The sequence below is a fragment of the Physeter macrocephalus genome, chromosome 11, assembly GCF_002837175.3.
Source record: "Physeter macrocephalus isolate SW-GA chromosome 11, ASM283717v5, whole genome shotgun sequence".
Taxonomy (NCBI): Eukaryota; Metazoa; Chordata; class Mammalia; order Artiodactyla; family Physeteridae; genus Physeter; species Physeter macrocephalus.
Window position 1 is genome coordinate 13,561,459 of NC_041224.1, and position 12,561 is coordinate 13,574,019.

Below are 12,561 nucleotides of genomic sequence, written 5' to 3' on the forward strand. Positions count from 1 at the left end.
TCTCTCCCTTGGGGAAAACACAGTAGCCGGTAATTCTGACTCCTGGCGCCTGCCTCTCTCCTTGACGTTTTTTATTGGCCTCACCGCGTGGCTTGTGGGATCTTAGCTCCCCGACCAGTAATTGAACCTGGGCCCTCCGCAGTTGAACCTCCAGGTAATTCCCATCTCCTTGACTGTTATATTGTCCCCAGTTATATAAAGACATCATTCAAAAAGGATAACATGTTTAAGAGAAGTGACATTCTGAAAGTAACTCTTTAAGCTCAAGAAACAATGAAAAAAATGGGAAGGAAAAAACCAAGATGCTAAGTCAGTCATCTGTGATTACTGGATAGAAAACAAAAAGGAATTTCTAGTTCTTTAAGATATTTAAAATGATACTCTACTATGTGGATCATATTTTTCTTGGAGTCATTGTTTATTTTATAGACTTTTTTTTTCTTTTGAGAAACCATAGGTAATTCAGAGGCCTGTGAAAGGCTGTATTGCTGCAAATCTTAAATCTAAGGCAACTAGTGGTTTTTTCTTTTTTAATTTGCTGTGCTGTGCAGCATGCGGGATCTTAGTTCCCAACAAGGGATCGAATCTGTGCCCTCTGCATTGGGAGTGTGGAGTCTTGACCACTGGACCTCCAGGGAAGTCCCTCCTTTGTCAATTTTTAATTGGGTTATTTATCTTTTTATTATTCAGTTGTAATAGTTCTTTATTATATTCTAGATACACGTCCCCTATCAGATATATGATTGCAAACATTTTCTCCTGTTCTTTGGGTTGTCTTTTTTTTTTTAAAACATCTTTATTGGAGTATAATTGCTCTACAATGGTGTGTTAGTTTCTGCTGTATAACCAAGTGAGTCAGCTATACATATACATATATCCCCATTTCTCCTCCCTCTTGCGTCTCTCTTCCTCCCACCCTCCCTACCCCACCCCTCCAGGTGGTCACAAAGCACTGAGCTGATCTCCCTGTGCTATGCGGCTGCTTCCCACTAGCTAGCTATTTTCCGTTTGGTAGTGTATATATGTCCATGCCACTCTCTCACTTCGTCCCAGCTTACCCTTCCCCCTCCCCGTGTCCTCAAGTACATTCTCTACGTCTGAATCTTTATTCCTGTCCTGCCCCTAGGTTCATCAGAACCATTTTCTTTTTTAGATTCCATATATATGTGTTAGCATATGATATCTGTTTATCTCCTTCTGACTTACTTCACTCTGTATGACAGACTCTAGGGCCATCCACCTCACTACAAATAACTCAGTTTCGCTTCTTTCTTTTATAATTTATTTAGTTTGGGCTGCGTTGGGTCTTCGTTGCTGTGCGTGGGCTTTTTCTAGTTGCGGCGAGCGGGGGCTACTCTTCATTATGGTGTGCGGGCTTCTCATTGCGATGGCGTCTCTTGTTGCGGAGCATGGGCTCTAGACACACGGGCTTCAGTGGTTGTGGCATGGGGGCTCAGTAGTTGTGGCTCACGGGCTCTAGAGCACAGGCTCAGTAGTTGTGGTGCATGGGCTTAGTTGTTCCGCGGCATGTGGGATCTTCCCGGATCAGGGATCGACCCCGAGTCCCCTGCATTGGTAGGCGGATTCTTAACCACTGCGCCACCAGGGAAGTCCCAACAGCTCCTAGTCTTGAGCCAGGGTTGGCAAACATTTTCTATAAAGGTAGACTTTTTTTTTCTAATGACCAGCCAATATTGCTAATATTTTGGACTAGACTCCTACTGAGTTAAATTCCTCTTTTGAATAGCACGTTTCTCCTTATTTCTAGAATAGAGCCTTTCCATTTTTTATTCGTTCAGTAGTTTGATGGGAGAAATAGCCGGGGGGAATGAAATAGATGGAAACTCTGAATACCGTGCGGAAGCCTTGGCTCAGCTGTTTTCTGCTGGGTGACCTTGGACTAGTTACTGAGCTCTCCTAGCCTAGGGTTCCTGCTCTGTGCAAGAGGAATAATAAAGCTCCTGGCTTGTACCCACCTCCTCAGGCTACTGTGAAATGAAATGAGGTAAGCAGCAGTGCATCAGAACTTACGTGTGTAATCAGTTTGCTTGGTGACTATTTAGGGCCCGTCTTCCCTTGTGATAATCAATCCAGGGCAGACCGTTTCTAGAAAAGGTTGACACCTAAATTTTACTTTATTTGCCTTAATTCCCATCCTAGATAGCACACCACACTTCAGGGACTGTTTCTCCTGGCAGTTTCCAACCTCATCAATTCCAGTGAGTAGATCTAATTTTAATTTTTAACCATACAATGTATATAAAGGTGTTTTTTTTCCTAGTGGTAACTAGGATATAAAATACATGTTGCCCCATGAGAATTCATTATACAAACCCTCCGTTTCCAGGATTTGTTCTAACGATCATGGAAAATTTTGAAGACCCTGACTTTTTCTGTATGTATTTTAAAATTCAGAAAGGGGGAAAAATGTGAGAAAGTGCATAATCTTATTTTGTAAAATTCAGGCATGGTATATCTCATTTAAATTAGCCTGTTGTTTGGTTAGTCTGATGTATTAGCTAGCATCTTTGGTTTGTCTTAAAATCACATTTGAAGTGGAAAACATTGATCTCCATGGAATATTCTCATAGGGTCACAGTTCCAAACCAGAATAATGGACAGGGTGATCTGAGTTTGTGTGTGTGTGCTGTACACTTATTTAAATTTTTGTTACTTTGATTTCTTCTGTGAATGCATGAACTAGACAATTAAAAACATAAAATATATTAGTTTCCCATCTGAAAAACCATACATATTCATTATAGAATAAATTTTAAAATCAGAGAAATAAGAGGAATTAAAGAAACATCATCCATAATGCCATTACATAAAGGCAATCACTCTTAAAATTTTTCTTTTTGTACTTCTTTATAGTCTTTTTTTTAACAAGTAGTGTCTTGGTTTTACATCATTGTCATCGTATTTAAATTTAATAGGCATTGACCATGCTATTATATGCTCTTTATTTTTAATGCTTGAGTCATAGCCCATTGCATGGATATAATATGATTAGTTAATTACTCCTCCATTTCTTGGTGACAGTAATTAATGCTTTGGATCTAAAGCTTTAAAATTTTTTTCAGATTATTTCCTTAAAGTCTTAGAAATAAAAATGCTTAGTGGAAGAGTTCATACGTTTCTCAGGTTCGTGATACATATTGTTAGGTTGTGATTTTTAAATTGGACTTACTTGAGATTTTTTTCTCCTTTAGGTATACTCGGGATAATAATGTTCTAAGCCTAGAACAGAGAAAATTTTATGAAGAAAATGGATTTCTTGTCATTAAAAATTTGGTGTCTGATGCTGATATTCAATATTTTAGGTACAGTAACACTATTTGTTATATAACAGAAATATGTATTATACGTGTGTAGTGGGAATATGAGTAAGATTAGCTTGTGTCTGTACAGATATTTTTCAGGGATTGGGTTTGTTAGGAAGTGGTTTGTTAGAACCTGGGCTCGAGCCAGGGTGGCTGGCTTTAATCTTCGCCCCGTCGCTTAACGTTGTGTGCATGAGGCAGTTCCTTAACCTTTCCATGCCTGTTTCCATGTCTGCAATACGGGGGAAATAACAGTACTTCTGTCCTAGAGTTGTTTTTAGGACTAAATAGGTAAAATAGAGAGAGAATACTTTAAACAGGGCCTGGCTTATTGTAGTGCTAGGGAAGTGTTTGCTCTTTTATTCAGATGAAACCAACTCACAGATATTTCCCCACTGGTCTGCTAAGCTAAGGAATATTTGGCTTCTGGGAGCAAGTTTCAGCCTCACAGTCAGGAGGCAGGCACTTCTGAGTCGGCCATTTTCTCCTTCCTCCCGTCAGAACTATTCAACCTGGGGCTAGAGGCCAACTTGGGGCAGAAAAACCACCCCCAAACCTTCGAGTCTTTCCACAGAACAAGGCCAGGGAGGTGCTTGGAGCCTGCGGTAATGACATCATTTACCAATTGAATTTTCTAGGGATGAGTTTGAAAGAATCTGCAGAATGGAGGTGAAACCACTGGGACTGATGGTGATGAGAGATGTGACCATTGCAAAATCAGAGTATGTGCCAAGTGAGAAAGTGATTACCAAGGTCCAAGATTTCCAAGAAGATAAGGAACTCTTCAGATACTGCACCCTCCCTGAGGTTCAAGGCCTTCTTATGTTCTCTTTCTCTTTAAGCTAATTGCCCATCTGCATGCCTGCCTCTGAAATATTATTGTTATTATTATTTTTTTACTTTATCTAGCCCTTTTCTACTGGGGTCCTAGAGTGGTGGTTCTCAATCAGAGACGGACATTTGGCAATGTCTGGAGACACGTTTGCTTGTCAGGCAGGAGGAATGGTGTCCTGTTGGCTTCTAATGGGTAGAGGTCAGGGATGCTATAATGCACAGAATAGCCCCTTCCCGCAAACAAAGAATTATCCAGTCCAAAATGTCAGTAGTGCCAAGACTGAGAAATCCTGCGTTTGCTAATTATTTTTGGTGAAGAAGAGCAGGAATTCTGTGGTAAGAGAGAGCCCTTCTCACACTTCATACAGGCACTTCCACAGGGGTGATAGTGCTGAGGCTATCTATTGTAATATCCATTTATTTTTTCTTTTTGTTTTATGATATGGTCAGTAGAGGTATGAATTTGTTTTTAAATGTAAACTAGGGCCTCCCTGGTGGCGCAGTGGTTAAGAATCCACCTGCCAATGCACGGGACACGGGTTTGAGCCCTGGTCCGGGAAGATCCCACATGCCGCGGAGCAACTAAGCCCATGTGCCACAACTACTGAGCCCATGTGCCACAACTACTGAGTCTGCGCTCTAGAGCCTGCAAGCCACAACTGCTGAAGCCCGCACGCCTAGAGCCTGTGCTCTGCAACAAGAGAAGCCACCGCAATGAGAAGCCCATGCATTGCAACTAAGAGTAGCCCCTGCTCACCGCAACTAGAGAAAGCCTGCGCCCGGCAACCAAGACCCAACGCAGCCAAAAAAAAAAAAAAAAAAAAGCAAACAAATAAATGTAAACTAGTTTTTTAAAAATTATTCTTTAAGAGGAGTTCATATTTATAAAAATATCCAAATAGTACGGAAGGACATGAAATGAAAAGTGAATTCTCCCACCCCCAGCACCACTCACGTTCAGTTTTGTTATGTATTCATCTAGAATTATTTCAGGTATAATCAAGCATATCTGTATAACCCCACCTTTTGTGTAACAGGGAACATACTGGTTGTCACTTTGTTTTTCCACTTGCAGTAGATCTGAGACATCTTTCCATATTAGTATCTATGGATCTACTTTATACTTTGTAAACTATTGCATAGTATTCCATCGCATAAATGTACTACAGTTTATGACCATTTATTTAGAATGGTTTGAAAGGACACTTTGCACAAAGTACTTATTAGAAACTATAACCTCAAGTGCTGTTAAAAAAGCTGATTCATGAAGAAAGACTGTACAGCTGAGCCACCTGGAATGTCGGGCCCCTTGGGTTGGGGATGGGAGGAGAAGTGGCCCCTCTGAGCCATGCATTCTTCCCAACCTCAAGTCCTGTTATAGAAATGGAAGTTGTGTGGGTGGATTGAGGATAAAAAGCTGGAAATCACAGGCAACATGTAGTAGATTAAGCTCTATCGGGACTTTCAGATTTCCTACCTCTGTAACGTGTGAACCACGTATATGGTGGTTCATGCAGTGATTTTTAGGAGGTAGGCATTCTTTTAATAGCTGGGTATTTATTTTAATATGTATTGGAAAAATGAACCAGCACCTCAAATCCATGATTTTAAGAATATTATTAATCAGGATAAAACTAAGTAAAAGAGGGACCTCCCTGGTGGCGCAGTGGTTAAGAATCCGCCTGCCAATGCAGGGGACACGGGTTCGAGCCCTGGTCCGGGAAGATCCCATATGCCGCGGAGCAACTAAGCCCATGTGCCACAACTACTGAGCCCGCGTGCCACAACTACTGAGCCCGTGTGCCACAACTACTGAAGCCCGCGTGCCTATAGCCTGTGCTTCGCAACGAGAAGACCCCGCAATGAGAAGCCCGCGCACCACAACAAAGAGTAGCCCTCGCTCGCCGCAACTAGAGAAAGCCTGCGCACAGCAACGAAGACCCAACGCAGCCAAAAAATAAATATATAAATTTTCTAAAAAAGAAAAAAAACTAAGTAAAAGAAGTGAGTTAATTTAATTTAGGGAGAATATTGGCTAAATATATTGGGAAATTCTGCAAAGCAGGACAGAAATGGTGAGGATGGCTCTTGAAGGATGATGGTTTAGAAAATAGCAGCCTAAGTGAATACCAAAAAAGAAAAAAAGACAAAAACAAACTTCTTATTAAAAAAACAAGCATGAGGCCTGACTCCTGAGATTTTTGTAACATTTCAAGTGTTTCATACTCAAACGGCCAATATTCCTTATGCACAAGAGATCAAATAGTGAGAAAGCGGTAGAATGTGCTTCATTTTTTGGAGTCAGACAGAAAGGAAGTTTGAATACCATCTTTTTCATTTAACTGGCTCTGCAAATTTAGGCATCTTTATTCGTGTGGGGCATTCATTTCAAAGTATTATTAATGAATGGGGGCATTAATTTTCAGGGACTATTGTGAGGCTTAACCGAGCTGATGTGTCAATATATAGAAAGCCCCTGGCAGGAAGGAGGCATGCAATGTTGAGTCCTTTCTGCTTTTTACCCCTTTCTAGTGGGTCTGATGCAGGAGGTGGTCCTCCTTGTCACCTGCTCCCATTGCAGCTTATTCCTCCTAGCGTGGGTCTCAACCACATCGGCCCATGTCATTATGTGTTTAACATCTTTTTTCCCACCAGCATATAAACTCCTTTGGGGCAGGGACCTGCTTATCTTCTTCACTGCTGTGTTCCTATTTGCTGTCACTCTGCCTGGTTCAGAGACCTTAGGAGGGAGTTGTTGAATTAATGGCCATGCTGATTGTGCAGTGGCCTCCAGGCCCCTGTTCTCCTGCCCTCGGGGTTACTCATGACAGCGGCAAACCTGTCGGGGCCTTTTGTGGTCCCTTCTTACGAAGAGTCTCCGTGAAGGAAAAGGAAGCTGCCTTCTCACTGGGCAACTGCCAACAGCTTTGGTGGAAAGAAGGCCATTCCTGCCCTTTGCAGTTGGTGTCTCACAGAAACTCATGTCTCTCTCGTAGAAGAAGTACTCAATTTTCCAGCTGGCTCCAAAAAGCCTGTTTAGTTCAGAGTGTTGTAAATTTCCAGTGATTTCCAGTTGCTGACTTTTCCATGGTTTGTTTGCAAGGTTGTGAAATATCGATTGATTGTTTTAAACAATTGCCATCTGAGTTCTTGTATAGATAGATGTACTCTGTGCCACCTGCCTATGTATCTGATTTCCCATGAACTTTTTTCCCCCTTTCCCTTAGATTCTGAAATATGTGGAGTGCTTCACTGGACCCAATATTATGGCCATGCATACAATGCTGATAAACAAACCTCCAGATTCTGGTAAAGAGCTCTTATTTGTAAAGGAGAAGCAACAACAACAACAAAAACAGTGTTTAAGTACATAAGGTTGATGTCCTAACTAATAGCAATGTGTACAACTGCTAAACTTTGCATAAATGAATATATGTACTTTTATTTAAGTCTTAAGATAGTTTACATCATAAAAACATTGAAGTATAGGGTTATCGCTGGGTTTTTACACAACTGGCTTCTGAAAGATGCAGTTTAGTAAACACGACTGTCCCTACAGCCCAGAGGTTCCTGTTATTCAACAGCTCTAAGCCTTGTTACCAGTCTCACCCATGCATGGGAGTGTAGACTTTGCCTTCCTGATCTAAAGACATTATTATTACTACCAAAGTTAAAATTATTCTTATAAATCATATATCACAGTTATTCTTAAAATTTCCTGTGCTTGCTAAAATGTAGCTTCTAAGACCTCCCTCCTAGAGAAACTGATTCAGAAAACAGAACTCAGGAATCTGCATTTTTATTAACCATACCCAGAGATGCTAATGCAGATGGCTCTTGGGCCACACTGAGAAATTCAGCTGTACCAGCGGTAGTAAATCGGCCATTAGAGATTCTTGATCCTTTTCTACTTTGTCTTCCTCCTGATGGCTGGGAGAGGTTTATGTGACAGGTCTGTAGTTTAACATCAAGTCTTTCCCTCCTTGGGTGTCTTGCCTGGAGAGATCCGGTGGCCTGGGGGAACCACGTTCAGAGGGCAAAACTAGGGGAAAATGTAAACGTGGGCCTAGTATCTCTGATTCTCCACATTATTGTACACCAAATGCTTCTAGTTTGGTGGGGAAACCTCTGAGAGGCCTTTTATTTATTTAGTTAGTTAATTAACGAATATATTTTTTTGTACCAGGCACTTTGAAGGCTATCAGAGGACCTCGGATTTGACCACTCTCTTTAATTAATCAAGCTTTTTTTGGGAATACTAAGCTCTGTGCCCAAACCAGAGTTAGGAAGGAATAAAGCACAACAGAGATGATGACATATGTACAGCATGCTAGAAAATAGTGTAAAGTAGTCCTTGGCTACCAGAAGCCCAGAAAGAACTACAGGATCCAGAGTTACTGTGCTGATGGGAATTCTCTGGTGGTCCAGCACTTAGGATTCCATGCTTCCACTGCAAGGGGCATGGGTTCAATCCCAGGTTGGGGAACTAAGATCCCTCATGCCTCGCGGCATGGCCAAAAAAAAAGACAGCGTCACTGTGCTGATTCAGTGCTCCAATTTGGTGCTTATCTGTTGAGGCTGGTTTTCTTTAGCATTGTTTCATCTGTTTGCTTTTGCAGGGATAGGTCATTGTTCTGGTTTTTCAGGCAGAGGAGAAGAATTCTGAGACTTGAGTTTATTTATTTTAACAGCAGGTTCTGTTTTAGGCAAGAAGACATCCCGTCACCCCTTGCACCAGGATCTGCACTATTTCCCCTTCAGGCCCAGCAATAGCATCGTTTGTGCCTGGACAGCCATGGAGCACATTGACCGGAACAACGGCTGTCTGGTTGTGCTCCCAGGGACACACAAAGGCCCCTTGAAAACACACGATTATCCCCAGTGGGAGGTAAGTCTGCCCGGCGGCTGAGTCTTGATCAGAATCTTTTGTTGTTTTGATTTCACATCAGTACACATAAGGAGCTTTGCCAATAAGATGACATTTCCTTTCTTAGCAAAACATTGTTCTAGGATTTAGAATAAGGATCAGGGAAAATTCAAGGATGTCAGATAAAATGATTGTCTTTGTTCTTTCAACAAGTGCTTGACAGCCAACCAAAGTGGGGAACTTTGGTGATGCTATAAAAGATCTGAGATTATGAAGCCTAACTGCAGAGGTAAGACACAAACACGGCAACACCAGATGTGTGTGCCAAGTGCCACATGAGTCTTACACCCTGATTGGTGGGTCTCGCAGTAAAGAAGTGGGATCATCTCCTTCCAGCTGAACAGACCGGCAGAGAGAGGCTCTGGGGAGGACTGAGTAGTATCCTGTTGCGAGGCTGTTCATGCTTTATCGATTCAGCTGATGATACTGGAGGACTGTTTAATGCTTTGGGGCCCATGAGTGATGAGATCAAATTGGTTCTTCAAGGCGATAACCTTGTGGTCTGGCACAGAATGTACTGCAGGTGTAAGAGTCCAGAGGCAGAGAAACCAGAGAGGAGACTCTTAGCATTTTAGATATAAGGCAATAACGTCTCAAAAATCCCACAATGATGACAAGGTGGGAAGAGCACCTGTCGTTAAGGCAGACAGAATGGACACGGTTCTGTGGGATGTAAAGAATATGGCTCTCAGGACTTCTGTGCCAACTAGTGAGAATTCTTCTTTTTTAAAATAATTAATTAATTAATTATAGTTTTGGCTGCATTGGGTCTTCGTTGCTGCGCACGGGCTTTCTCTAGTTGTGGCGAGCGGGGGCTACTCTTCATTGCGGTGTGCGGGCTTCTCACTGCAGTGTCTTCTCTTGTTGCGGAGCATGGGCTCTAGGTGCGTGGGCTTCAGTAGTTGTGGCGCACGGGCTTAGCTGCTCCGCGGCATGTGGGATCTTCCCGGACCAGGGATCGAACCTGTATCCCCTGCATTGGCAGGCGGATTCTTAACCACTGAGCCACCAGGGAAGCCTCTAGTTAGAATTCTTGCACTGAGGATTAGTGCTAAGTGAAAATATTCGAGTCTAGATTCTGCCTTAAAATCTGAAATTCGTTGATTAAGTTGAGGTTTAGGAAAGGCTGGTGCAAGCAACAGAAGTGGGTTTTCACTGACTTCAGCTGAAGGGAATGTTTTGGAGGGCTGCAGGGGCAGGCGGAATCGGTGGGAAGGCTGGCCAGCTCTGGGGGTTGAGGGACGGGGAAGGAAAGCGGGAGTCCTTGCTCGGTGGGAACAGTTGGGTGGGGTACCTAGCATGGGCAGTGAACCCTGACTACCTCCGGTCTCTTCGATCCTCTGCTCAGATTCAAAGTGGCCACAGTGGGAGGTCAGATTAGCTTATCTTGGTTACATATCAACCCTGTGCACAGAGAGAACTCACTGGGTCAAAGTCCCAATACAGTGCAGTACAAAAGTAAGTCATTCCCCAAAAGGAATCTGTATTTGGGATAGTCTTAGGAAAGGAAATGGGATACTACCCTCCAAAGACCCATAAAGGTTTGCAAACTTTGTCACTTCTCCTTTTAGCTTCTTCCATAAAGACATAACCATTACCTAACACAGTGACTAACTTTGAAAATAGTTATAAACAAACATAATGTTTTATTTATTTCATTATTTTTAATAATTATTCTTTATTTTATTTATTTATTTTTGGCTGCATTGGGTCTGCGTTACTGCGCGTGGGCTTTCTCTAGTTGCGGCGAGCGGGGGCTACTCTTCGTTGCAGTGCGCGGGCTGGGCTTCTCATTGCGGCGGCTTCTCTCGTTGCGGAGCACGGGCTCTAGGCTCGCGGGCTTCAGGCGTTGTGTCGCATGGACTCTAGAGCGCAGGCTCAGCAGTTGTGGCGCGCGGGCTTAGCTGCTCTGTGGCATGTGGGATCTTCCCAGACCAGGGACGGAACCCGCGTCCCCTGCGTTGGCAGGCGGATTCTTAACCACTGCGCCGCCAGGGAAGTCCCCATAATGTTATAATTTACTATTCTTTCTTTACTCTGCACGTGACATGAGTGGTTTTTCAGCCCAGAAAAACTGAGTATTTTCTCTCCCCTAGTTTGGGAGAATAGTTATCTTCTCAGAGATGCTCCTGAGTGATAGAAGAATGATTTATGCCAAGTTCCAGGTGGGAAAGAATGATTATGGATTAAAACCTGGAAAGGTGGTCTCCTGCATTACCACAAAATGCAAAGCTGATCTAGATCTTCATTTATAATTCAGTAATGAAGGGTAGGTGGAAATTCCAAATTTTTCATCCGGTCTAAAAAGTCCAAGATTTTAACATCAACATGTGGCTTTCTATAAAACCAGTCATCTGAGATGCTTTGGTATATGTAAGGTTTTTTTTTTTTTTTTTTTTTTTTGTGGTATGCGGGCCTCCCCCTGCTGCGGCCTCTCCAGCTGCGGAGCACAGGCTCCGGACGCGCAGGCCCAGCGGCCTAGGCTCACGGGCCCAGCCGCTCCGCGGCACGTGGGATCCTCCCAGACCGGGGCGCGAACCCGGTTCCCCTGCATCGGCAGGCGGACGCGCAACCACTGCGCCACCAGGGAAGCCCAAGGTTTTTTTTTTAAATCTAATTTATTTATCTGTTTCTCTTGGAAGAACTTAGAGAAGCTTTGTTTTTTCCTCATGAGTCATTGATAAGGGTTTTAATTAGTGGCTTCCTCACATCTGGACTTGGCTTCTCTCGTGTTTTAGGGAGGGGTTAACATCATGTTCCACGGGATCCAGGACTATGACAAAAATAATGACCGGGTGCACGTCCTGATGGAGAAAGGAGACACCGTTTTCTTTCATCCTCTGCTCATCCATGGATCTGGTCGGAACAAAAGTCAAGGATTCCGGAAGGTATGCAATTCACATCACAGCTCTCTCTGAAGATGAACGGGTTAGGAACAAAAGTGCCATGATATATTCAAAGTTAAAGGATTTGTGACTTTTAACTAAACTGCCCTTTAGTCTGGTTTATTTAGCAGGAAATATATTTGCCTCCCTCATGCTTTCTTGCTCACAGCAGTAAGGAGCCAGGTGACCTCAGGATCCCAGCCTACCGAACATTCATGGAATTGCTTCAGAGTGAGAGCTTACTTACTTGGAAGCTGCTACCCTATGGTTTCAGAGGCAAAAACAAAGGCAGACATACCAAATAAGAACATCTGGAATGTGTACAGCTCATATAAGAGGAATGTTTGTAATATTATTGCTACTGGGGAAAATATTATTGATCGGAAAGGAAGGTCTGAATTGGCCACCTGGAAATCAGATATGGCCATGTTTTTCACCCCTTAGCCTCAGTGTTTTCAATTTCATGATTTCAGTGCTTACATTAAAAATTGAGGGCTTCCCTGGTGACGCAGTGGTTGAGAGTCCGCCTGCCGATGCAGGGGACGCGGGTTCGTGCCCCGGTCCGGGAAGATACCACGTGCCGCGGAGCGGC

The 12,561-nt window shown here is 43.1% G+C and overlaps 1 protein-coding gene across 1 annotated transcript in view; it reads left to right on the plus strand.

The window, feature by feature from the left end:
* Positions 1-121: 121 nt before the first annotated feature.
* The window catches only part of PHYH (phytanoyl-CoA 2-hydroxylase), a gene marked incomplete at its 5' end in the record, with an annotated part of 19,566 nt that continues 7,126 nt past the window's right edge, over positions 122-12,561 (plus strand). The window contains 7 exons of the mRNA XM_028494840.2: positions 122-154; positions 2,161-2,219; positions 3,213-3,323; positions 3,962-4,130; positions 7,385-7,466; positions 8,864-9,045; positions 11,823-11,972. Of these exons, the coding sequence (XP_028350641.1) occupies positions 122-154; positions 2,161-2,219; positions 3,213-3,323; positions 3,962-4,130; positions 7,385-7,466; positions 8,864-9,045; positions 11,823-11,972 (786 nt within the window). The remainder of the gene's footprint in view (positions 155-2,160; positions 2,220-3,212; positions 3,324-3,961; positions 4,131-7,384; positions 7,467-8,863; positions 9,046-11,822; positions 11,973-12,561) is intronic.